The 22,998-nt window shown below is 44.2% G+C and overlaps 2 protein-coding genes across 2 annotated transcripts in view; both read left to right on the plus strand.

Annotated features, from left to right (window-relative positions):
- Nucleotides 1–12: 12 nt before the first annotated feature.
- Nucleotides 13–19,439, plus strand: Hdac3 (histone deacetylase 3). Its single transcript, XM_090331335.1, has 15 exons — nt 13–120; nt 227–309; nt 1,690–1,832; nt 8,709–8,790; nt 8,879–8,935; nt 9,046–9,101; nt 9,440–9,573; nt 11,226–11,306; nt 11,661–11,734; nt 11,878–11,942; nt 13,756–13,845; nt 13,948–14,006; nt 14,256–14,335; nt 15,113–15,270; nt 18,796–19,439. Exons 1-15 carry the CDS (start codon nt 66–68, stop codon nt 18,863–18,865), a joined length of 1,287 nt encoding a protein of 428 aa, XP_090187461.1. The 5' UTR covers nt 13–65; the 3' UTR covers nt 18,866–19,439.
- Nucleotides 19,440–21,080: 1,641 nt separating this feature from the next.
- The window catches only part of LOC150063972 (protein diaphanous homolog 1-like), a 57,010-nt gene continuing 55,092 nt past the window's right edge, over nt 21,081–22,998 (plus strand). The window contains exon 1 of the mRNA XM_090332190.1: nt 21,081–21,296. Coding sequence (XP_090188316.1) covers nt 21,180–21,296 — 117 coding nt within the window. The 5' untranslated portion in view covers nt 21,081–21,179. The remainder of the gene's footprint in view (nt 21,297–22,998) is intronic.

Raw genomic sequence — 22,998 nt, forward strand, 5'->3', positions numbered from 1 at the left:
CCAGGGGCGGGGCTTGCTGCTGGAGGGCGGGCGGCGGTGGCTCGGGGCCTGGTCCCGCCGGTACCATGTCCAAGACTGTGGCCTATTTTTACGACCCCGACGTGGGCAACTTCCACTATGGTGAGGAACATGGTCGTGCGCGAGGGCCTGGGATGCAGACCTTTATAAGCAGGGCTTGCAACCTCCAGAGGTGGAAGCTGACGAACTCTCTTTTCCCCACCCCCAGGAGCTGGGCACCCTATGAAGCCTCATCGTTTGGCATTGACCCATAGCCTGGTCCTGCATTATGGTCTCTATAAGAAGATGATCGTAAGTCCCGCCGCTCCTACCGGGGTTTGGGTCTCGTAGTGAGCGCTGGCCTTCGGAGTGCGTGGGCTGAATGCACTGAGTGCAACCCGCCCACGGGAAGTAGTGGAAGCTGAATTGAAGACACTGGGAGCGTTCCGGTTGTGGGTGGCGTCCTTTGACGTAATGGGAATTACCTTTTCAGCCCTTCGACCTGAGTGAGACCTTTGTCCTAGGTCTAGGGCTAGAGTAGTGTGGTGTGGGTTGAAGCTAGACATGAGCCTCCATGCATTTATTTATATATTTATTATGCCTTGCCGAGGTTCAGAACCCAGGGTTTTATGAGTGCTTGGCAATTCGGCTCTACCACTGAGTTACACCTTTAGCTCCCCTGCATTTTAAGGACACAGTGCTGTGGCACTGGAGCTGGGAAGCAGGCAGGCTGGATTACTGTGTCTGAGTATGGGGTTTACTGATTTCCCACCGTTTCTCTATTGCCACATTTCGCTACCTGCAAGGAGCTAGAACAGCAAATAGAACTCTGCAGCACTGTGTATGAATTGTGTGTGTGTGTGTGTGTGTTTCTGTGTGTGTAGAGCTAGAGATGTTATCTCTTCTCAACTTAGAATAACTCTACACAGCTCTTCTTAACTGATACCCAATTCTCTGTCTCCTATATATACCTTTACATATGTGTACACACACGCACAGGCGCGCACACACACACACACACACGCACACACACTATCTATCCTAGCTTGGAATTTATAGTTGTAGAAGGGGATAATAGCAGACTTGGCCCTTATGCACTATGAGGGTAATTAGTCAACAACATAAATGAATGTTCATTGCTTATGTTGAGGTACGGACTGTGGTTTGGTCATACAGGATAGGTAATGTTAGTGCAGAAAACTGAATCCTTTGAGGTTGTTTGTATATCCTTGAGTACATTTCATAGAGAAAAGCTCTTTCTTTGCCTAATTTTCAAAGGAATGTGCTAACCTCCCTCCTCTTTTGTTGAGGATGGTGTCTGGTTTAACACCTGGTAATTCAGTTTGGTTGCCACACATCATCATGAAGATGATGGTGGGGATGAGGTGGGGGAAGAAAGAATCTAGGGGTGGGAGAGCAGAGTTAGAACCTAAGGGAGGAGATGAATGTAGAGAAAACTAGGACAAGGACCAGGGGTGGTGTGGATCAGGGCTTAAGACTGAGAATGAAGGAGAAGCTGAGCTGAAGGTGAGAAGAAGTGATTTTCAGGGGTCTTGATTAAGATATCTAACCTTTCTTTCAGAGTAATAAGGAACAAAGGGTGGTAGGATTGTTGTATTTTGTTTTGGACAATCTCTTGAGCTGGTTTCAGTGACAGATCCAACCTGGTTTATCTTATGTCTCCATACAAAGGTCTTCAAGCCATACCAGGCCTCCCAGCATGACATGTGCCGCTTCCACTCTGAGGACTACATTGACTTCCTGCAGAGGGTCAGCCCCACCAATATGCAAGGCTTCACCAAAAGTCTTAATGCCTTCAACGTGGGTGATGACTGGTGAGAGAGGGAGCAGTAGAACTTTTGATATCAGTCAAGCACTTTGATGTCATGTCCTTCAGTGAGGTCCTATGGTTGAATTGGGAGAATATGAAGCCGGGGCGGCACTGGGCTCTACGTGAGAGACACAGTGAAGAATAAGAACCAAAAAAAATTTAATATGCACCAATACTAAGTCCTGTGAAGGAGAAATACCTGACAGACCATTGGAGTGTATACTTGGCGGGATTATCTAGACTAGTGTTGGAGATTGAACTGAGATTGAGTAGGAAGTATTTGGGTAAAAGGTGATTTGAATGGAAGCAGTAAGGGTAAGAGTGCTAAGGGTTTTAATAGGATGGAATATGACTCATTTGAGGAATAGAGAAGAGGCAGAATGCAGATTAAGAAAAGGAGAATGATTTACATGGAGGCCTTTTAAAAGTAAACAAACAGGGGCCAGGAGCATAGCCTAGTGGTAGAGTGCTTGCTTAGCATACACTAAGCCCTGGGTTCCATTCCTTGGTACGAGAAAAAGCCGGAAATGATGCTGTGGCTCAAGTGGCAGGGCACTATTCTTGAGCAAAAAGTGTCCAAGGCCAGTGCCCAGGCCCTGAATGCAAGCCCCAGGACTGGCAAAAAAAAAAAAAGTAAACAAACAAACAACCCTGTTATAGTTAGAGATTTTTTTTTTGGTCTCAGAGTAGAAGAAAGTCATTAAGAAGTGTTTTTAAAAGAAAAGGTGTGACTTGATATGGTCAGACACAAGAAAGCTTGTATGGCATGTCCATGGTCTTTGATTATGTCCCTGAGAAATAACCATAATAACTACAGGTACTTAGTTCTATTTGAACTATTTTTTTTCTTTTGTCAGTCATGGGGCTTAAACTCTTGGCCTAGGTGCTGTCCCCAAGTTCTTGTGCTGTCCCCAAGTTTTTTTGCTCAAGTCTAGAGCTCTGCTACTTTGAGCCACAGTGCCATGTCTAGTTTTCTGATGGTTAATTGGAAATACAAGTTTCATAGACTTACCTGCTGGGGCTGGCTTTAAGTCAAAATCCTCAGATCTCAGCCTCTGAAGTAGTTAGGATTACAGGTATGAGCCACTAGTGCCTGGTTTAAACTTTTTTTTTTTTTTTGGCCAGTCCTGGGCTTGAACTCAGGGCCTGACCACTATCTTTGGGCTTTCTCAAGGCTAGAGTTCTACCACTTGAGCCACAGCACCACTTACATCTTTTTTTATGTATGTGGTATCAAGGAATTAAACCGGGTCTTCGTGCATGCTAGGCAAGCACTCTACCACTAGGCCAAACTCCTGGCCCTAAACTTTTTTTTTTTTTCTTTTGCCAGTCCTGGGCTTGAGCTCAGAGCCTGAGCACTGTCCTTGGACTTTCTCAAGGCTAGAGCTCTACCACTTGAGCTTCAGCACCACTTCTGGCTTTTTTTTTTTTTTTTTTTTTCTATGTATGTGGTGCCGAGGAATGGAACCCGAGTCTTCGTGCATGCTAGGCAAGCACTCTACCACTAGCCCAAACTCCCGGCCCCTAAACTTTTTTTTTTTTTAAGACAAATATTAAGCATTTCTGAAAGTAGAGTAGAGCTGCAAACTTATATATACATCACCCAATTTCAATATTCAACAAATAATGCCCAGTCTTATTTCATCAGTCTCCTCTTAGGTTAGATTATTTTAAGGCAAATCCCAGTCTGGTGTGGTGTTGACTGCCTGTAATTCTAGCACTTGTATGACAATGATAGGATTTATAAACAAACATTAACTAAATGCAATTTATCCATAAGCATTTTTTTCTGGCCAGTCCTGGGACTTGAACTCAAGGGCTTGGGTGCAGTTCCTAGCACTCTAGCACTTGAGTCACAGTTGACAATTCCACTTTTTGAGTGGTTAATTGGAGATAAGAGTATCACAGGGACTTTTCTGTGTGGACTGGCTTGGAACCATGATCCTCAGATCTCAGCCCCTTGAGTAGCTAGGATTATAGGCGTGAGCCAGTGGTACTCTTTAAGTAATACTAGTATTACACTTAAAAGAATTAATAGTAACTCTTTAGAGTCATCAAATATTCCATCAGTAGTGATATCCTCAGTTGTCCTTATGTACATCTTATATAGGTATATAAACATACACATGCTACCATATTATTTACTTAAATCAAGATATAAAGAAACTTGATACATTGCTTTTAATTGATGTGTCCTCATACTTCTAGTATGGCTTTTCCTCTCTTTCTTGAATTTATTCTTTTTTTTTTTTTTTTGTGCCATCATAAGGCTTGAACCTCAGGACATGGGTATTGTACCTGAATGTTTTTGTTGAAGGCTAGTGCTTTACCACTTGAGCCACAGCCCTACTTCTAGCTTTTTGGGTGGTTAATTGGAGATAAGAGTCTCACAGACTTACCCGCCCAGGCTGGCTTTGAACTGTGATTCTCAGATCTCAGCCTCTTGTGTAGCTAGGATTACAGGCATGAGCTAGTAGCAGCACTTGGCTTAGCCACTTAATTTTCTTTTTAATATTTTTTTTTTGTTATGGTTTTAGAGGTGCTATACAGCTGGGTTACTTTTACACATATCAAGTGATGTGTTCCTATCTTTGCTTTTGCTTAGTATCAGCTATTCCCTTTTCTCTCATTCCCTCCCTCCCATCATTGCCCTTGAGTTGCTTAATTCACTTTCATCAGCTGATAGACCCTGCTGCTGTATTTTTCACCCCCTTTCCCCTGCTTCTGAGCCCTCTTACCTTCCTTCACATGTGCGTGTGTATACACCATACATGAGGTAAAGAATACAGAGTCATCTACAAAACCATAAGACAAATTAAGAAGAGGTCCTTTGTTTCCTTATGTTTGAGATTCTTTTCAGTATGTATATTATTTTATATACATATGCAGTGGTGCTTGGGTATTGCAGTTTGGTGCTTTTCTGCTAAGACTGTCATCTTTTGGTCTCTTCTGGATATCTTGAGTCCTGTTTACTTTGTCATATCTTGTGTTTTAAATCTAACATCTTTCTATATGGGAGAATTTGTGTCATTTGTCTTTTTGATCTTGGCTTATCTCACTCTATAAGATCGTTTCTAGTTCCATCCAACCTGAGAAGTAACAGTTCTTTTACTGATGTTGTATGTAAATAAATGGAGCCTTGGGGAAATTAGGTGGCTGGGGAGAGTTACCTAAATGGTTAGTATAGGTGGTAGGATTTAGATAGAGCCTAGGTTTTTGTTTTTGTTTCTTTTGTTTTTGTTTTGTTTTGAGACAAGACTTTGAGATGTAGCCCAGGTTGGCCTTCAACTCATCAACCTCCTGCCTTAGCCTCCTGAGTGCTAGTACACCAACATGCTTAACTTAGAAGCTGTGTTTTAAAATCACCTCACTCATTTGTTTTCCTAAAAGAGGCTACTGACTGAAGCAGTGATGGCTTTAGGATAGAGGCCAACTACTTGGGTTAGCATTGAAAACCTTCCCACCCTTACACTACAACTCACCTGCACATGAATAGGCATTCCTTGAATGACCTTGGCTCTTCATTCAACATCTTCAAGACCTTCTGGCATTCCAAACTATCTCTATAAAGGTTGTCTGAGCTGTGCTCCTCCTTCCCCTCTCTTCTCTTTCTCTCCCTCCCTCCTTCTATCCCTCTTCCTCCCACCTCTCTTTTTTTCTTTTCCCTTAGATGGGTTCTCACTAATAGCCCAGACTGGTCTTAGGCTCCCTATTCTCCTATCTCCGCCTCCTGAGTACTGGGATTATAATAGTGCACTATCATATTACGTTCCAAGAAGCCTTTTTCTTTTTAAGGGGAGGGGGGTTTTGGAGGAGGAGATATTGAGGTTTGAGCTCAGAGTCTTGAGTTTCCTAAGCAGGTGCTCTAACCATTTGAGCCATACCTTGAACCCTCTCTGTAAAACCTTTCTTGACTAGTGTCCTGTATTGCTCATCTGATGTCACATGTCTTGAGATGTTTCTTGCATTTTTTTTTTTTTTCTGCAGCCATTTCTGAGTTCACTCACTTTCCAGGTTTGGGAATGTAGAGTCAGCCCTTAGGCCACAGCTGGAATCCTGTGATATTCTTTGAGCCATTAGGAAATACCACCTACGGGCCATTTGTGCTGTTAAGCAATATCTGCTAAGCTTGGGCAAGTTAAATTAATTTAAGCAGTGGAAATTGTGTAATATTTATTTGTGTTTCAGGGGAAAATCTAGAGTTTTCCTTTCCTTTTTACTTTTGGTTTAAAGTAATTTTTGAGTCTTTTGAGAGTAATCTAATATGAATAAATAGCTAAATTATGCTTGAAGCTTCTAATGAAAAAAAAATTCCAGATATATTCCTTCCTCTCATAAATTCCTTCTCCTCAGTGACAACTACTTTGGCTCCTTTATGTATCTCTCCTGTTTTTTAATATAACAAAATCAATTTATTCTCACTAGTGATGTGTAGTATTTAGGATATGTAGTATCTAGTTGCTAGATTCTCTCTTACTTCCTCCCTCCCTCTCCCTCTCCCCTCTCCCTCTCCCTCTCCTTCCTCCTCCCCTTCCCCTTCCCTCTCCCCCTCTTAAACTCTGGGCCTGGGCACTGTCCCTGAGTTCTTCAGCTCAAGGCTACCTCCCAACCCTTGAGCTACAGCCCCACATCCAGTTTTCTGGTGATTAATTGGAGATAAGAGTCTCAGGGACTTTTTTTGTGAAGTAAAGCACCTTCTATCTGGTGAATATAATGTAACCATTCTATTAATTACAATAAAAAATATATGGAATAGAGTCTCACGGACTTTTTAGTGCCCAGGCTGGCTTTGAACTGCAATTTTCAGATTTCAGTCTCCTGAGTAGCTAGGATTACAGGCATGAGCCACTGTCCCCAGCCATTTTCTCTCTTTTTGTGGTACTGGAGATTGGACATTAAGGCTTTATGCTTTCTGGACAGGCACTCTACGGTTTCTGATGGTCCCAGACTCTAGGTACTATTGTAAATACTTCACAGTCATTTGCTAATTTAATCTCAACCACCTCTTGTTTGTTCATTTTTCCCCAATCCTGGGGCTTGAACTCAGGGCCTGACCACTGTCCTTAGGATTTCTCAAAGCTAGAGCTCTATCACTTGAGCCACAGCATCACTTCCAGCTGTTTCTATCTATGTGGTACGGAGTAATCGAACCTGGGTCTTTGTGCGTGCGAGGCAAGCACTCTTCCACTAGGCCAAACCCTTTTGTAGTCAGTCCCCATTTCCACCTTAGCTCCAGGCAACTACTTAAGAGTTTTACCTTTTCCAGAATGTTATAAAAATGGGGGCATATAATATGGAGCCATGTAATATATGGAGCCTTTTGTGTCTGATCTCAAGCCTTTCCTGTTAATAAAGAGTGAAGGTGGTAGTGGTTACAGCTGAAATCACCTCAGTGGTTTCACCAGTTATTTTACCAGTTATTTCATGACTGTTTCACATAAATACGACTGTAGTTCTTTCTGCAAAATATGACAGGAGTTTGGCCTAGTGGTAGAGTGCTTGCCTAGCATGCATGAAGACCCAGGTTCAATTCCTTGCTACCACATACACAGAAAAAATCTGGAAGTGGTGCTGTAACTCAAGTGGTAGAGCACTAGTCTTGAGGAAAAGCCCAAGGACTGGGCTCAGGCTCTGAGTTCATGTCCCAGGACCGGGGAAAAAAAAATTCTAAAAAAAATGTAATTGAGAGCTAGGTGCTGTGGCTCATGCCTGTAATTCTAGCTATTCAGGAGGCTGAGATCTGAGGATCATGGTTCAAAGCCAGCCTGGTAACTAAAGTCTTTGAGACTCTTATTTCCAATTAACCACTAGAAAAGGGGAAGTGGTACTGTGGCTCAAGTAGGGCGGTAGCCTTGAGCTGAAGAACTCAGGGACAGCACCCAAGTCCAGAGTTCAAGCCCTATGACTGACAAATCTCTCTCTCTCTCTCTCTCTCTCTCTCTCTCTCTCTCTATATATATATATATATATATATATATATATATATATATATATATATATATATTTGAGGGCTGAGAGCATAGCCTAGTGGTGGAGTGCTCGCCTAGCATGCACAAAGCCCTGAGTTTGATTCCTTGGTACCACATACACAGAAAAAGCCAGAAGTGATGCTGTGGTTCAAGTGGTAGAGTGCCAGCCTTAACCAAAAGGTGCCCAAGGACAGTGCCCAGGCCCTGAGTTCAAGCTCCTGGACTGAAAAAAAAGCCATATATGTAATTTAATATTTATAATTAATAATATCTATTACATATATATATATATATATATATATATATATAAAATTGAGCTGGGTGCCAGTGGCTCACAGTTGTAATCCTAACTACTTGGGAGGTTGAGATCTGAGGATCACAGTTCAAAGCCACCCCAGGCATGAAAATCCATGAGTGGTACTATGGGTTAAAGTGGTAGAGCACTAGCCTTGAGCTGAAGAGCTCAGGGACAGTACCCAGGCCCAAAGTTCAAACCCCATGACCAACCCAAAAGAAAAAAAAGAAAAAAAAAAAAGAATACAGTTGAATATCAAGTTAAAAAGTTGTACGTACACCTAAAAAACCCTTAGGAAAACCAGAGCTCCTGTTTCCTCTCAACTTATCTCCTTTTGTTTCTTTGTATATTCAAGAACCTAAAAAGCTGTTTGCTCCTTTACCCACTTTATTAATGTACAGACTCACTGACAGAGCAAAATTCTTATTTCCCTTCCCATGCTTTGTGCAAGGCTTGGTACATAAGTTGGTCCAAAATATTTGTTGAATAAATTTGCAGATAGCTCAGATGTGTGGGAGTGGAGAAAGAGTTAAACAGGAGGAGTTTGGGTGGGCTGGGAGACATAGGAAGAAATCAGACAAAGGCAAGAGCATCCAACCTGTCCCTCTTCCTGCAGCCCAGTGTTTCCTGGCCTCTTTGAGTTCTGCAGCCGTTACACAGGTGCATCTCTGCAAGGAGCCACCCAACTGAACAACAAGGTGAGGTAGCCTGACTCCTGGTTCTCACGGGCACCCAGCTTCACAGCTGGCAAGAGGAGGACTGTGAGTTGGGTGTTTGCCTTTTCAGATCTGTGACATTGCAATTAACTGGGCTGGGGGTCTGCACCATGCCAAGAAGTTTGAGGTGAGTACTGGCGGGGCAGTGATTCCCCTAGGGTAGGTCATCAGGATGACTGTCGGGAACCAGACTGGTGGGTAGAATTGTACTCTTCCTAAAACATTGTCTTGCTGTAGGCCTCTGGCTTCTGCTATGTCAATGACATTGTAATCGGCATCCTGGAGCTGCTCAAGTAAGTAGCCATGGAGGAGGTGGGGGCACTTGTGACATCTGTGGCTGAAGTGGTCCCTGCAATTCAGCCTCCTTCCCTCCTCTCCAGCTCTCCATTCTTTTCTTAGACCCCTTTTTTTCTGCTCTCCTGCAGCTTCCCTGCTGCCTGCTCACATTTCAGCCTGCTTGCACTTCCCTCCCCTGTCTGTTTCCAGTCTTCAGGGCTGCCCTTAGGAAATGGTGGGATTAGGTTTCAGGTGACTTGGCTAGAAGCAGGCTCTAGATAATTGCAGAGCCTGAGTGGGTTGAGTGGGGGGACTTCTTCCTCTAACTCGGACCTTGGCTTTGCCCTCACCCTAGGTACCACCCTCGAGTCCTCTACATTGATATCGACATACACCATGGCGACGGTGTTCAGGAAGCCTTTTACCTCACTGACAGAGTCATGACTGTGTCCTTCCATAAATATGGAAACTACTTCTTCCCTGGCACTGGTAGGAAATGGGGATTACTGTTCCTTTTGTAACTCTCAGAGTTTTTTGTTTTGTTTTGTTTTTGTTTTTTGAGTCAGGGTCTGCCTGTGTAGTCCAGTATTCAAACGTACTATTTTTCCTACCCACTTTCCCAAATTCTGGGATTATTGACACGTATTACCATGCTTGGATATACCCTTGAGCTCTTCACCATGACTGACTTTTTTCCCTTCTGGTCTGAACTTATATGTGCCCTGCTTAGAGAAACATTTCTTCTTCCTCCTTCCCCTTCTTCCTCCTCTTTTTCCTCTTCCTCCTCCTCCCCCACCTCCCTCCTCCCCCACCTCCTTCCGCCCCTCCTCCTTCCTCCCCTCCTCCCCTCCTCCCTCCTCCTCCATCCTCTCCTCTCTTCTTGCCTCCTTTTCCTCCTCCCGCCTCTCCTTCTCCCTCCTCCTTCTTCCCGCGTCCCTCCTCCCCCTCTTCTTCCTCCTCCCTTTCCCTCCATCCATCCCTCTCTCTCTCTCTCTCCTCCTCCTCCTCCTCCTCCTCCTCCTCCTCCTCCTCCTCCTCCTCCTCCTCTTCCTCCTCCTCTTCCTCCTCCTCTTCCTCCTCCTCTTCTTCTTCTTCTTCTTTGCCAGTTCTGGGGCTTCAATTCAGGGCCTGGGCACTGTCTTTAAGCCTTCTCAAGGCTAGTGATCTGCCACTTGAGCTACAGTGCCATTTCTGGCTTTTTCTCTGTATGTGGTACCGAGGAATTGAACCCAGAGTTTCATACATGCTAAGTGAGCACTCTACTACTAGGCTATGCTCCTGGCCCTTAGAGAAGCTCCAGCTATTCTAATCATCTGCTTCCCCATTTTTGTATGACCTCACTCAGTCTGTCTCCCCAGAGCACTTAAGCATTGGCTGTTATATTTATTATGCTTTGTTTTTTCTTACTGTCTCCTTTCTCATCATATTAATCCCCCAAATTATGAGCTTGGTAAGATTTCATTAGTTCTAGCCATTGCTATATCACCTGTGTCTACTATGCTTGTGAGCTCATGGCATGTCATCAAAAAGTATTTGTTGAGTCAGGTATGGTAGTACATACCTATAATTTTAGCACTTGGGAAGCTGAGGCAGGTGGATTGAGAGTTCGAGACCAATCTGGGCAGCATATTGAGTTCCAGGCCAGCCTAGGTTACATAGCAAAACCCTGTTTTAAAAACAAAAACAAAAACAAAAAAAAACAAAAAACAAAACAAAACAAAACCGTGCTGGGTTTGGGAGTGTGGCTTAGTGGTACCATGCTTGCCTTGCATGCATGAAGCCCTGGCTTCAATTCCACAGAAGAAAAAGATCCAGAAGTGGTGCTGAGGCTCAAGTGTTATTGCACTACCCTTGAGAAAGAGAAGCTCAAGGACAATGCCCAGGTCCTGAGTTCAAACCCTAGGACTGGCATTTTTTGTTTATGTGGTATTAAGAGATTGAACTCAGGGCCTCATGCATGGTAGGCAAGCACTTTACCACTAAGACAGCCTGTTCCCAGCCCTGAAAAAGTTTTGTGTGTTGTTGAAGAAACACATGTTGGCAGAGACTTGGTAGTTCTGTAGAGGCTGTGGTAGAATCTTTAGATTCTGGGTTGTGAGAGCCTTCCTTTCATGCCACCACCCCCACCCCCACCCCCACAGGTGACATGTATGAAGTTGGAGCAGAGAGTGGCCGCTACTACTGTCTCAATGTGCCCTTACGGGATGGCATTGATGACCAGAGTAAGTACTGATATTTTCTCTCTGCTTTCACACCTTTGTCCATCCTTTCTTCCTCCCTCCCCCTATTCTTTTTTTCATCCTTCTTTTCTTCCATTCTTGTGCCTGGATCTACTGTTAAGTCATGTGTCTTAGGAAAAATGACTGTAGGACTGTGAGGTCCTGGAAATGCATACTACATAGCATGTATATGTACATTTTCATAGCAGTCTGAGAACCCTTCCTAAGTTCAGAACCAGTGTGTGATTCTGTGAGTTTCCTTCTTCCTGGGCTACTCTCTCAGCCCCCTTTTTCTTTTTGTTCCCTGTCTCCCCATCCCCTTGGGGTGCCAGGTGCCCATCTTTGGCCCTCTCCCAGGTTACAAGCACCTTTTCCAGCCAGTCATCAACCAGGTGGTGGACTTCTACCAACCTACATGTATTGTGCTTCAGGTAATACTGTCGGTCTCTCCCTTAGAGGGTTCCCCTGGGCTTGGGAAAATAGAGTGGGGAAGAGACCTTTTGTGGGTTGCTGATGACCTTGGTGTTTTGATCAGTTATCTTACTGTAGCTGCCTGGTATTTTGCCTTTTGCAGTGTGGAGCTGACTCCCTGGGCTGTGATCGATTGGGCTGCTTTAACCTCAGCATACGGGGACATGGGTGAGATTTGCTCTCCTTGTTCTTTTCCAGATTTTCAAGTAGCCTTGTGTTTTAGTTAATGGAGTGGGGGTTTTTATGAAATGTACTTCGCTTTGTCTTGGGAATCAAAATAGCTACAAATTCTACTTGAACTAGAAATGTGCCCGGAACAGGGTTTCCTAGATTGTCATTCATTTGCATAGGGATGCATTGAATTTGTCAGTAATTCCTATTATGTTTCAGGTATTGTTACTCTAGGTGTTTACAGTTTAATGTAGGAAGCAGATGAAATGTCAATAAGCAAGAGGTGTAAAATAGATAGTAGAAATCCTGTGATGTAAAAATAGGAGGCTGAGATATAGGGTAACTGTAGGGAATCTACATTAGATAGCATGATTTAGAAAGGGCTTTCTGAAGAGGTGACACAGGAGCGTGGAGGCTAAGAAGGTGCAAGTCTTAAAAGACTTGGAGGAAGCCTGTTCCAGGCAGTGAGAAGGGCCCATGGGAACAGCTGGTGTCTTGCAAAATAAGGCCAATGAGGCCAGTACATAGGTGCAAGCTTAAAGTGATTTGCTGTGAGGTCCTCAGAGCTGACCACACTGAGATTTTACAGAGAACTTCAGACCTTGGTAAAGAGTTTGAATTATATTCCATAGATGATGGGAAACTCTTGAAGGATTTTGAGCAGGAAAGTGAAACCATCTGAAGTTTTTGTCTGTGTGTATGTGTGTGGGTTTGGGGCTTGAACTTGGCCTGGGCTCTGTCCCTGAGCTATTCAGCTCAAGGCTACAGCCTTACCCTTGAGCCAAACCCTACTTCTCATTTTCTAGAGGTTAATTGGCAATAAGAGTCTCAGGTCCTTTTGTGCCCTGGACAGGATGGCTTCTCACAGGTAGACTAGTGTGGAGTCATTGATGTTTTCTGGCAGGGGATATGTTTAGAAGAAGGTAGAGGAGATGGTGATGGATAAAAAATATGGATTTGGGCCATGCAGTATGATGCTAAATGAAAGGACCTCCAGAATATAGAAACAAAAGCCATATAATGAGTGATTTTGTCCTTAATGTGCTATGTTATCTCTCATCTCTTTTGCTGTCCCTTGGGTATCTCATATTGTTACAGTATCTCACTTTGTTATCTGATATATTGGATATATTTGTATTTGGTTATTTGAAATTGGATAGGGAAGGGGGGAAAACAAGATGAGGAGTGGGGGGGGGGAGGGAAATGGGGACCAAGACATGAGAAAGGGTATCAATGTATGTGAATTAATGCACCTTTTATCTGGCGAATATAATGTAACCCTTCTATTCAATACAATAAAAATATATGAAAAAAAATAGGGCTTTGTATTCTGAAGACTAGAAATACACATTGAAGTAGTTGAATAACCAATGATGTGCCAGAGAATGTGATAAGCAGAACTGAAAGTTAGGGTATACTTAGTCTTAATTTTTTTTTTTTTTTTTTTTTTGCCAGTCCTGGGCTTGAGCTCAGGGCCTGAGCACTGTCCTTGGACTTTCTCAAGGCTAGAGCTCTACCACTTGAGCCTGAGCACCACTTCCGGCTTTTTTTCTATGTATGTGGTACCGAGGAATCGAACCCGGGTCTTCATGCATGCTAGGCAAGCACTTTAACCACTAGGCAAAACTCCCGGCCTAGTCTTAAAATTTTACTGATACACAAAATATTAAAGTACACAAATCTTAAGGTACCACTCAACGAATTCCACTATCCAGATGAAGATATCAGACATTTGTAGTTTACCTTGCCCCTTTTTCCAAACAATACCTATATACCTTGCTCCACTCATTTCTCTGGGTTCTTTTAACAGGGAGTGCGTTGAATATGTCAAGAGCTTTAATATTCCTCTTTTGGTGTTGGGTGGTGGCGGCTATACTGTCCGAAATGTTGCTCGCTGCTGGTAAGTATGCTCCCTTCATTGTCCATGGTGGGCTCGCTGAGGTTGGCCAGAGGGGGCCTTCAGCCACATAGTCAGCCTCCCCACTCTGCTTGTTGGCTTCAGGACTTATGAGACATCGCTGCTGGTAGAAGAGGCCATTAGCGAGGAGCTTCCCTACAGTGGTAAGGACCACCCCGCAGCAGGAAGGCTCTTCTTATCGGCCTTGAGAATGACATATAGGACATTTTACCTCCCAGAGCTCTGTAGACTGTAGACTAAACCGCTGAGGCTTGGAGAAGAGCAAAAACTGGGCAGCTACGGTGCAGGGGATCCAGATGGAGAAAGAGATGGGGAAAGTCTTGGGGGCCTGCCCTTATCAGTCTGCATCATACTTTCTGGCTCATCCTCTCCTTTTTCTTCCCCGCTTCAAGAATACTTTGAATACTTTGCCCCGGACTTCACGCTTCATCCAGACGTCAGTACCCGTATTGAGAATCAGAACTCACGTCAGGTCAGCAGCATGGACACAAGGATGGTGGCAGGTGGGGGGAGGGGTACGGGGAGGGAAGGGGGTGTTCAGGAGGGGTCCAGGATATACGAAGCAGGAGAAACCAAAGAAAAGGAAGTAGAGGTGTGGCTCAAGTGGTACAGTGCTAGTTTTGCAAGGAAAAGCTAATAGACAAGAGTATGCTGTCCTGAGTTCAAGTCCTAGTACTGGCACAAAAAAAGAAAGAAAAGAAAAAAAAAAAGAAGTAAAAAGGAAAACAGAGAAGGGCTAGGAAGTAGCCCAGGATAAAGTAGAGGCAGTTGGGACTGATGTTGAGTAACAGTTACCAGTTGGAGGACAAAGTAGGACAGCTGGACTGGGTAATGTAATTCATACCTATAATCTCAGCAACTCGGGAGGGAGACATTGGGAGGATTGTGGTTTGAGGCCAGCTTGAGCAAAGAGTTAGCAAAATTATGTCTTGGCCAACAAGCTTGAGTATGGTGGTGCATGCATGTAGTTTCAGTTATGCAGAAAGCAGAAGTAGGAGGATCATGGTTTGAGCTGAGGTCAGGCAAAACCATGAGATCCTATCTGACAACTAAAGTATGGGCTGCGAACATGGCTCATGTGGTGTCACAACTATATAACAAGTGTAAGGAAGGCCCCCAAGTTCAAATCCTAATACCACCCAAAAATAAATAAACAAGCAAGCTTAGGATGGTAGGGATGGAAGGCAGCTAGAAAGGTGGATGACCTGAAACTAACTATTCACTCTCTCTGTTCCTCATCTCCAACCAGTACCTGGATCAAATCCGCCAGACAATCTTTGAAAACCTGAAGATGCTAAACCATGCTCCTAGCGTCCAGATTCACGACGTACCTGCGGATCTCCTGACTTATGACAGGACTGATGAGGCTGATGCAGAGGAGAGGGGTCCAGAAGAGAACTACAGCAGGTCTGGGCAGGGATTGAGCAGGTGGTAGCAGCTAGCTTTCTGGGGAGGCTTACAAAAGAAAAAGCAAGTTGGAAGGCATTCACTTACTCACCCCTGTATTCCTTTCTTAAGGTTGCTATAAGTTTCCCATTCCCTTTGGCCATTTTTAATGACAGAACTAACATTTATTATAAAATTAACAGCATCAAAATATGTTGTTTGCTTCCATGTAGTCTCAGACCCATTTCACGAAGTAACCACTATTAATAATTCGGTTTCTATCTTTTCAGGTAGACCTTATTCTATAGATTACAAATATTCCTTCTATATTACTATAAATATACACATTCATCATTTGTTTGTGTTTTTGGTAATACAAGGAAGGATATTCTGTCCATGTTTCTGCAACTTACATTTATATTTTTCTCTCTTCTCCACTCAGTTCTTTTTTAATAATCTGTATCTTCCCCCTCCCTCCCCCTCCTCGGTTTAAGCATTTTATCAGCTGCATAATAATCTGTTGTATAGTTACAGACTATTTTCCCTTTTTTTGCTATTATAGTGGTAAAGAATATGGCACTTAATCCTCTTACCAATTCATCTTTACATGCGTGTTTGAGTGGGTTACATTCCTTGAATTATTGCTGCTAGATCTAGAGCTGTGTGCAATAAGATGCTCTCACAATTCCTGCCCAATTGCCTTCCAAGAAGTCTAAGGTAGTTTCCATTCTTGTCAGCATCTCCATCTGAGCGGAAGAGGTGACTGCCCATGCCCATGGGTCTACTCTGCTCACCCTCTTGGGTTTGAGAGCTATACCATGGTTATGTTTTTTCAAAAAAGCCTTTATCTTTCTAAGATACATATTGGAAATATGAAATGAATTAGGAGGAAACCATGACTTGCATGATTTTTTTGAAAAAAAAATATTCCAAAACTTTTCTGGAAAATGAAAGAGCAAAGGCAACAGAACATAGTGTAGAAACATATATAGAGAGATACACTTAGTTGAGAACAGATTTCCTTCTTCCTGTGTTGGCAATGGTTCTGCTGCCCTGGTAGGTTTCTCAGCCCTTTCTAGCATTTTCTGTGGGTCTTAACAGTTTTGGACTCTCTTTCCTCTGGACTTGGACTTTACTGCTTTCATTTCTCCTCTGTGAACATTCCTTATTTCCTAGCCAGTAGGTACAAGGATAGAAACATGTGGCTCCTGGATGCCTTTTGAGACATGTCTCCTTCTCAGCTTCTTCAGGTCTCTAAAGCATGATTTTTGAAAATTGATTTTCACTATCTGATTCGGTTTGGCAAAACCTACTTGAAAGTTCTTCTTTGTGATATTTGACTTTTTCATCTGCAGTTCTAGATTAACACCTGGGCCTACTCTACTTTGAACCACACCCTTTAGTCTGTAGCCAGCAGACACCTTAGGCCTCTTCCTTCTCCACAGCCCTAACTCACTGTCTAGTCAGTAACTGAGTTCCTCTTCTTCAGTGCCTGTAGGTCTAGCTTGTATAAGACTTGTTGAGTAGCAATAAGCAGAGTTGCAGCTGAGCACTGATGGCTGTAATCATAGCTACAAGAGAGGTTGAAATCTGGAGGGTCCTGGTCCCAGGCTAGTTTGGGCAGAAAAGTGTGCTTGATTCTATCTCCAAAATAACCAGCAAGGGGCTGGGAGTTTGGCCTAGTGGTAGAGTACTTGCCTAGCATGCACGAAGACCTTGCTTGCTTCTATTCCTAGAAAAAGTTGGAAATGGTGCTGTGGCTCAGGAGTGGTAGAGTCTAGCCTTGAGAAAGCCTGAGGACAGTGCTCAGGCCCTGAGTTCAAGCCCCACGGCCGGAAAAATAAATAAATAAATACGTACATACATACATACATACATACATACAAAATAAAACAGGGCTGGGGATATGTATCTAATAGCACCAGCATAGCAAGTGCAAGCCTCTGAGTTTGAACCCCAGTACTGAAAGAAAAAAGAAGAGTTGCTACTTTTTTGTGTGTGTACCAGTACTAGAACTTGGACTTGGACTTGTGCACAGTCCCTGAACTTCATTGCTCAACGCCAGTGCTCTACCACTTGAATCATAGCTCTACTTTCAGCTTTTTGGTGGTTAATTGGAGATGGCTTTGAACCATGAGCATCAGATCTTAGCTTTCTGAGTAGCTAGGATTGCAGATGTGAGCCACTAATATCTGGCTTAACAGTTGCTAATTTTTCAGGTTTGCCAAGCTTTATGTTATGGCAGGCATATCATTATGCCACCATTTTTCTTTGCCATACACAATTTATGGGTCTTATCCTCACATAACTAGAGGAGGAATCTACTCAGAGGTTAAGTAACTTCTCTAGGAGCATACGGCAAGTTAAATGTCAGGATTGAGATTTAAACCTGAGTATCTGATTCCATACCTTTCTCCCTTGTTTACTGAGAGGTAACTGAGACTTGACTCACTAAGTGCATAGGACTTTCCCTGGCTTTCTCAGTTTCTTCAGTGACTTTCTTAGTTCTCTCTCTCTCTCTCTTTCTCTGTCTCTCTCTGTCTCTCTCTGTCTCTGTCTTTCTCTCTCTCTCTCTCTCTCTCTCTCTCTCTCTCTCTCTCTCTGTTTCACTCTCACTCTCTCTCTCTGAGAGTAGTTTTTTAAAAGGAAGGAAATGAGCATTGAATACTTAGGGAACCTTGTGTTGCTTTCACATCTGGTCATTCGCTACAGGTTGGTAATATGTTTGTCTTCTGCTTAAAACTCTTCTTTCCCTTGCACTTAACAGAAATCCCATTTCTGTGGCTTAAAAGGCTCTTCATGCTGGTCCTCCCCTGTGTCCCTGATTTACTCCAAGCTCCCAGCTATCCTGGCCTTCTTGTCTTTCTGGAATGCAACAGTTTCCTCTTCCCTTATTATTTCTATGCTTGTAATAGCCTTCCTAAGGCCTTTCCTATCCAGTTTCTCCTCATATTTTAGACCTATCATTCTTCCTTTAAATGATTATTTTATTATATTCAGTAGTTATACAAAGGGATTACAATTCAGACCGTCAGTTTATAAGTACAATGCATCCTTATCAGTATTATCCCTTTTACCATTCTCCCTCAAAGGCCTAACATTGTAACAACACCCTTTACCTCTCATCACTTTCAGTCATATCCCCTTATTGCATTCTGTTCATAGAACTCTCCTCCATCTGAAGTAATAAGACTCAGTGCATGACTCAGTGGTAGAGTGCCTTGCCTACCAAGGAATTCAAACTAGTGCCACCAGAGAGAGGAAGGGATTTATTTACTTGGTTAGCATTCATCTCATTTACTTGGTAAGCTTTTTGAGGATAGTAGAAACCTTGACTATATGATTCTCCAATGTAGTGCTAAGGCTAGTCTCTACAAATATTTTCTGGATATGTGAATGGATGAAAGCATGGCCATTGGTCTCAAACAACAGGAGAGGAATGATCCCCTGTCAGAGAGAACCCAAGAAATGGCTCAGGAGAGAGAAGATGCCAGGAGAAGACTAGAACTTAGGAAGTGAGTACCTGATCTCTCTCCCCTTTTGCAGGCCTGAGGCACCCAATGAATTCTATGACGGAGATCATGACAACGACAAGGAGAGCGATGTGGAGATTTGAGAGCAGCTTAAGATGCTGTGTTCCAAGGAATTTCTTTTCACCCCTGGTTTGGGTAGAAGGGAAGGATGCGGCTCCTTACTCTTGGATTGGCCACCTCAGAACTTTGACTAATTTGGGGGAAGGGTCTGGAGACCACATGTGTTTCTAGAACCATCTACACCCCTTTCCTCTATCATAGCCTGACCAGGGTACCTATTAGGAGTGAGATGGGACAAGGGTAGCTGTCTCTGGGGAATTATGGGCGGTGAGCATTAGAGGACATTTCTTGGATCTCTGGCCCCTTATTTTTTTCTATTTACCTCCAACCCTGAGACTTGGAGATGAAAAAGTAGACAAGACTAAAATCGCCTCTACCATCCTCTCCTAGCTTATCTTACTGTAGGCCTTGCTTCCAGAACACTTGGAGTGAAGATTTTGGGGAACCTAGATTCCTAACCCCTTAACTCCCAGTGATTAGAAGTATAATTTCAAGTAAGGGGAAAAATGTTCTGTAAAAATGTCCTGTTCTAACTTTTGGCTTTATGTTCATTTTACCACTGTTTTTATCCAATAAACCAAGTTGGTATTTTTTATACATATCCGTGAATATTAATTTTTATCAGTTACCTACATGTAAAGTGAGAGGGAAATAGAGATGAAGATACACATAATAAAAATTGGAAGTTGCCATTTATTCAGTGCCCTATTATCATAGGGCTTAGTGTATATATTCTACATGGATTATTTTACTCACATATAGGGAGTTAATGGAGCATTCTGCTTTAGAGTTAGATTAACATGGGCAGACTACTGGCTTGAGAGGAAGATGACTTCAGGATTTGAAAATAGGTTTTGGGTATGATGATGCTGATTAATGGTGAGAGTTTAGCATAGTACCACATATAAACAATGCTTACTAAGTGCCTTTGTGAAGAACAATGCTGGATACTGTTATGAACATGGGGGCCCTTCCCCAGAGGAGTTTATAGTCAGTGAGGAGCATGATAAATGTAGATGTTGACGGTGGTACAAGAAAAAAGTGATAAATGGGTTACTCCTTCCAACCTTTCATTGTTTTTAAATATTAGATTAGAAAGTATTTTTTTTAACTGCTATGGACAAACTTAAGTTTCAAGTATAGGTGGACAGTACGGTGTAATTTGCCAGTGGACAATCAGGAGGTCTGGAGCGCAGGGAACCCAGTAAATCATTAAGGCTGTCACTGTTGTCCACTTGATCTTTTGCAAACTCTAGTCAAGATTATTCAGTCCATCCTGGGAGAGCCCTCCAGGCGCTACATTGTTTCCAGCAGAAGAATACATGTAGCGAGCAGAATGGATGCAATTGTTGAAGTCAAGCTAACTAGATATACTCTTTAGTGTACTCTTGGAGAACCCATTCTTCAGGCATACTTGATTTATGCCAGTGGGGAATCCACTGTGTCAATTATGTGTCCTTGGGCAAGTTACTTTCATTTCCAGACTCTGGATTTCTTGTCTGTAAATTGATGTGGGTGGAATTTATCACAGGAGGTTGTGATAAAACTCATGTTCCTGAGTTTTATAGAGCCTGGCCTAGATCATGTGGTAACATATGCTAATTGTTACTGTTGTTTCAAACTGTTGTCACTAAGCAGTTGATCCATTTAGAATCAGCTAGAAAGTTATCTATCACAGTGTAACTCCAGAGCTCGTTTAATTCGGAGTGTGGCACTTGACCTGGACAAAAGCTCTCTTCTAGGCACACAGCTTTCAATACACAGTCGCTATTTTTGTTTCATGTGTCCACTTCACAGATGTTGCACATGTGAAAACTGCCTGATTCCCAGAAATCTCAGCTTTCCGTTTTATACCAGAATAATGGTCTCACGTATGTGAATTTCGGTCCAGATAACATCCTGTCCTGGGGTAGGAGGCCTAAGCCTTACAGCCACGTGGGCGCTGCCTCCGAGCAGAACCTGTGCAGCTCTAACCGCCAGGGGGCGCGCCTCGCCGTCGCGGCCTCGGAGAATTGCACCGCCCACTCTCCACCCCCCCACGTGGGTGCGAATGGTTAGGCCCGCCGGGCAGGTAGCGCGCTTCCGCGGCTTCCCTCCACCCCTCTCCCTTCCCCCATTGGTAGGAGCGGCGGGTCCGGGCGGAAGTGGGGCAGGCGGGCGGGAGCGAGGCGTCACCGTTGTATATTCATGAGGCGCGCGCAGCTCGGCATGCTAATGAGGCGGGGCGCGGCGGCAGGCTAGGGAGCTGCTGGGCGGCGGCGGTGGCGGCGGCGCGGAGCAGCTGGGCGGGAGCGCAGCGTCGTAGGTACTGGGTCACTGGCCAGACCGAACCGAGCCATGGAGCCATCCGGCGGGGGTCTAGGGCCCGGCCGCGGGACCCGGGACAAGAAGAAGGGTCGGAGCCCGGATGAGCTGCCTGCGACCGGCGGCGACGGCGGCAAATCCAAGAAATTTGTGAGTGTCCCTCCCACCCGTCTCCCTCAGCCCGGCCGGGTGGCCGCCCCCGGGACTCGGGAGACCCTCGCAGCCCGCCCCGGGGCGCGCGCCGGGGCCGTGGGAACCGCCCCCGCGCCTCCCTCCTCGTTTCGCTGGGTTCTCGGCTCCGCAGCCCGACATCCTCCCCCTTCTGGCGGCCCCGGGATCCCACCTGGCCTCGACCCCCGCAACCTTTGGGCTTCCCTGGCTCCCCAAGCCCGCACGCGGTCCCCCCACCCTCCCTCGACACCCAGTGGCCCCTCGGGCTCTCGGGCTCCTTTCCTTTCTTCTGCCTCCACTACCCACACACACCTCTTTCTGGTCCCCCGTGCTCTTCTGGGTCCATTTTTAATGTTTTCAGCCATAGCTCCTTTTTGGGTTTCTCTATTTCCTTGACTTAAAAGGTCACTTCCTCATGCTTGATCCGTTTCACCTGCTAACTTTCCTTCCCTCCCCACCCCTGTCCTCCTGTTGGCCCTCAGCCGGGGTGTCACCTGATAATCCTTCCCCTTAGGAATGTTACCTGACTTGGGCCCTACCTTCCCCTCCTCCCTCGGACACTTGTCCCTGCGATTACCAGGATGGGTTCCTGCCCAGCTCCTCGTAGCCATTGGAGCAGGACGGCAGCCCTCCGACTTCCTATCATTTCTCTGACTAGAAACCTGTCTCTTTGCCCTGTTGCTTATCACTTTTCCGAGGGTTAGAACTTCTCTCTTGATTCTGCCCTTCGTGACCTAGTATGATGATAAATTCCCGGGCGGGGAGGAAGTTAGACTTCAAGTCCAAGAAGTTTGTGAGTAATTGAATTGCTTTTTGTGTAGTTCCTATGATAACCATCTTAACTCTTCTTCTGCAACCTTTTGGGCCGGAGGCTACTGGCATCCCTTTTCTACAAGTGTAGTTTTTCTGAGGTGCCAAATTACCTCCACTCCTGATTTCAGTCAATATTAACATTAATGTAACTTTATTATATTCTATTACCTGATGCCCATTCTGATCGTCTTTCTCCTCTCCAGGGGAGCTCTTTGCTGCCTTTGTACTATCAAAGCTTTGAAAGATGTTGAGCACTGTCCCCGAGAGAGAGGCTTAGTCTTAATCATTGCTAGTTAGTAACTAGCTATTTAATCTACTCTTCCAAGTTCTTTATACCCCCATCCTCCTATCTCATTGAACCCACCAAATAGCATAACTCTTCCATCTTAATTTCTCTCAGCCTCCCCTCCCTTAATAATCTCATCCAGCTCCACAAATTTGGGAAGAAAACAGATAAGTGATGGAAACAGGAAGAAAATGTTATGTGACCTGGATGATTGGGAGTAGAGCACTTTAAACAGAATTAAAAGAGTGACTCATATCTTCCTACCTATTTTGAGCAAGACCAGGTGCTCTTGGACTGTCATCTCTAGTGACATACAGGCTGTCAGTCACTGATTTTTACCTAGTGAACACCTTTCTTTCTAGAAATACAGCACTTCTCCTTTGGTGACATTTTCTTACATTGTTTGGGATAGGAACTCTTTAGTTAAAAGAGCTTCCCTTCCAAAAGTTAGTTAAGTTCCTAGGGCCTATATAATTCTTCCTACTTCTGTATCTTTTTGTTTTTATTTTGTTTCTATGGCTACTGTTTGACTTTTTTCATCGAAACTCCCGCGGATTTGTAATGACCTCTATGTTTTTTCAA

This window comes from Megascapheus bottae, chromosome 4 (assembly GCF_031878675.1).
Source record: "Megascapheus bottae isolate mThoBot1 chromosome 4, mThoBot2.hap1, whole genome shotgun sequence".
In the NCBI taxonomy this organism is placed as follows: domain Eukaryota; kingdom Metazoa; phylum Chordata; class Mammalia; order Rodentia; family Geomyidae; genus Megascapheus; species Megascapheus bottae.

Coding starts and splice junctions, on each gene's coding strand:
- Hdac3 (XM_090331335.1), top strand. CDS start 66: ATGTCCAAGACTGTGGCCTATTTTTACGACCCCGACGTGGGCAACTTC. Junction 121..226: donor CGTGGGCAACTTCCACTATG/GTGAGGAACATG, acceptor CCCCACCCCCAG/GAGCTGGGCACCCTATGAAG. Junction 13,846..13,947: donor CGAAATGTTGCTCGCTGCTG/GTAAGTATGCTC, acceptor TGTTGGCTTCAG/GACTTATGAGACATCGCTGC.